This window comes from Bufo bufo, chromosome 10, assembly GCF_905171765.1.
Source record: "Bufo bufo chromosome 10, aBufBuf1.1, whole genome shotgun sequence".
Classification (NCBI taxonomy): domain Eukaryota; kingdom Metazoa; phylum Chordata; class Amphibia; order Anura; family Bufonidae; genus Bufo; species Bufo bufo.
The window spans coordinates 146,086,796-146,089,948 of NC_053398.1; the positions used below are offsets into that span (position 1 = coordinate 146,086,796).

The 3,153-nt window shown below is 51.8% G+C and overlaps 1 protein-coding gene across 2 annotated transcripts; it reads right to left on the reverse strand.

The window, feature by feature from the left end:
• Positions 1 to 362: 362 nt before the first annotated feature.
• LOC120981089 (heat shock factor-binding protein 1-like) lies at positions 363 to 3,149 on the reverse strand. Of its 2 annotated transcripts, none has more exons than XM_040410575.1 (4): positions 3,003 to 3,149; positions 2,217 to 2,283; positions 762 to 856; positions 363 to 556 (listed from the first exon to the last, which is right to left on the reverse strand). In XM_040410575.1, exons 1-4 carry the CDS (start codon positions 3,045 to 3,047, stop codon positions 539 to 541), a joined length of 225 nt encoding a protein of 74 aa, XP_040266509.1. In that variant the 5' UTR covers positions 3,048 to 3,149; the 3' UTR covers positions 363 to 538. The 2 variants fall into 2 exon arrangements, with proteins under 2 accessions (XP_040266509.1, XP_040266510.1); XM_040410576.1 differs by having other exon boundaries at positions 363 to 553; positions 3,003 to 3,147.
• Between the last annotated feature and the right edge of the window lie 4 nt (positions 3,150 to 3,153).

Here is a 3,153-nt window from a genome sequence, read left to right on the forward strand (position 1 = left end):
ACGTTGCAGTCCTCCCTACGCATAACTCACACAACATGAACAAAGCCCAACATGACCGACACCCCAAGGGTTCATGCACATGGCCATAGTTTTGGTCCACATCCGATCCGCGTTTTTTGAGGATCAGATGCGGACCCATTCATCCCAATAGAACATGTCCTATTCTTGCCCGTTTTGCGGACAAGGATGGGACATTTCTGCAGGAGTAAAAATAAATGGCCGCACGCACTCGGCCAACATCCTGCTTTGTGGACCCACAGCGGTGTGCATGAGCCCTAAGGGGCACGGACTCCCCCATCACATCCCGTACCTGAGCGGTCTCTGGAGGGGAGCAGCACAAGGAAACTAACAGACCGAGACCAATGACCTTTTCTCATTTATTTTCCTGCAGATATGAAAAAAAATAAGTCACAAAAAAGGATGAAATAAAAAAAAACGAACCATCTAACTATACAACACGGCTAAGAAGTGACACAAAACACCGAGGACAATCCTCCGCTTGTCCTGCGCTGCTGGTGGAAAATCCGAGCCGTTCCGCTCAGTGTTTGGCAGCCTGCTAATAAAGGGGAAAGAAAGACATCAGTGACCGGAACGCCACCTGTCACATCCAGAGCTGCACTCACAATGCTGCTGGCTGTCTCCACCCAAACCAGCAGCTCTGGGTGTGACTAAAGCAGAAGACATGAGGCCCAGTTTAGAAGCTGTAAGCCTATGCAACCAGTGCGCGCAGCCCGGATACTGGGTTTGTGTGATGTACCTACCTTGTTAGCAGAGTCCTCCTCCTCCACGCCCGCCTGCGTCATGAGATCAGCAATGTTTTTCTCCAGGTCATCGATACGAGTGCTCATCTCATCGAGTGCTGGGGTCGGTTAAGGAAGACGAGATCAACAATTCACAGAGAGTAAGAGGAGATATGAAGAGAAGGGGGCCCGGTACTGGCAGAGACGGGTCGGGCCCGGTACTGGCAGAGACGGGTCGCTCCCTACTGGCAGAGACGGGTCGCTCCCTACTGGCAGAGACGGGTCGCTCCCTACTGGCAGAGACGGGTCGCTCCCTACTGGCAGAGACGGGTCGCTCCCTACTGGCAGAGACGGGTCGCTCCCTACTGGCAGAGACGGGTCGCTCCCTACTGGCAGAGACGGGTCGCTCCCTACTGGCAGAGACGGGCGCTCCCTACATCGGATCTACTGGTTCTGTCCTCACTGCTGCAGTCATGGAAAGGTTATGCTTGCTCTGGGGGTTACCACAGTAACACTTGGACCCCTTGTGACTTTTATACTTCTATAAGAAAGGTCACGTGACAGAAGTCTGCCAATGTTACCATGGTAACCTCAGAGCAAAAGAGCAACCATGACAGCAGCAGTGGAGGAGGAGACTATCATGGTACCCATCACCACTAGGACCAGATAACCAAGGGTTAACCTAATGACTGGGGGACACGAGCCCTAATCTACCTCCGTCTGCCCTTTAAACTCTGTAACCATGGAGACAGGGACATGTAATGCACATAGCGGCTGAAAACTGGGAGCAAAAGCTGCGTTATACCAAGTGCAAACCGAATGCATGCAATGGGATCTGATGAGAGTTGTAATAGTTTTGCGATACCTTCAGGATATTAAAAGGATTCTTCCCACAGATGGGAGGTATTGTCCCCTTACATTTAGATGACAGGAAGTAATAAAGTAATACCCCCCCCCCTTCCCCTCCCGTTTACTGTGAAAGACAAGATGGAGCCGGAGCAGACCTAACGATCATCACTTGGATTATCAGAGCTGATGGATGTGTGGGAGGAGTCACCTGGGAGGGGGAGGGGCAGTATAAGGATGTGTACTGTTCCCATGGTAACAGAGGATCAGTACAGTGGACACATATATGGAGCAGCCTGTGTGTATATGGCGCAGTAGGGAGCTAATAGCACCAGGGACAAGGGGAACAATCATAACATTTGGTGCCATTTAATTTTGTGTAAATAAATCTGGATTCTGGTAAAATAAAAAGGTTCTGCCACTTTCTAACAGACATTTCAATTCACTATTTAAAGATCTGTGCTTGTTGTCAGTGAACATGCAGAGGCTGTAAACCTGCCCTGACCCCAACAAACCCTCAGCTGCGCTGGTTTTCAGCCTCTGGATGTAGACCTTGTCCCACTCACTGACTGCTAGCAGAGATCCTGTCCCTTTGCTGTATGTCACCCGGCTCAGCGCACTGCAGGATATTCCTCCCGATGATCTGGTCGGACATGGTCTGGAACTTGTCCTGCATTTGCTGCAGCAGATTCTGGACCTGGAGAGACATAAAGGGTTAAATCAGGGGCGGTACATCGCTGTGATGTCACTGACCGGCGAGACACGGCACCCAATCAGAGGAGGCGGCTGACGTCACCTACGGATTAACCCTCAACGCCAGCAGATTGTTCTTATCCCGGCTGATAGGGGCCCTGGGGATAAAGAATAGATGTGTGGCCCCAAAACTGAGGTCACTACAGGAGACACATGGGACCCCATGATAATACAATAATGTGTGGCCCCCAAACTGTGCTCACTATAACAGATACAGGGGCCCTGGAGTTCAAGAATAGATGTGTGGCCCCAAAACTGAGTTCACTACAGGAGACACAGGGGCCCCAGGATAATACAACGGTTGTGTAGCCCCAAACTGTGCTCACTATAACAGATACAGGGGCCCTGGAGTTCAAGAATAGATGTGTGGCCCCAAAACTGAGTTCACTACAGGAGACACAGGGGCCCCAGGATAATACAACGGATGTGTGGCCCCAAACTGTGCTCTCTGTAGAAGCAACAGAGTGTGCCCCCAAACTGAGGACACTACCAGGGGCCCCACAACAGATGTACATCCCTAAATAAAGTATTGGCCCTAAGAGACAGAGGGCCCCGCGGATTAATAGAGGTATGGGTATTCAGTCAGGTTATGAGGGGATACAGAGCACCGGTATCACATTCCTCTCGGCCCCGCCCTCTGTGGCCCCTGGGGGCCGCACTCACCACCTCCGTGAGGTCCTGCACGGTTTTCGCGTCGGTCTCTGACATCTCGAATCTCCGGTCACCTCCGGTAATAATAACACCTCCTCCTCCTCTGCAGCCTCAGCCCCACACAAACCTCACCGGAAGCGCCGCTGCTAACCACGCCCATCTG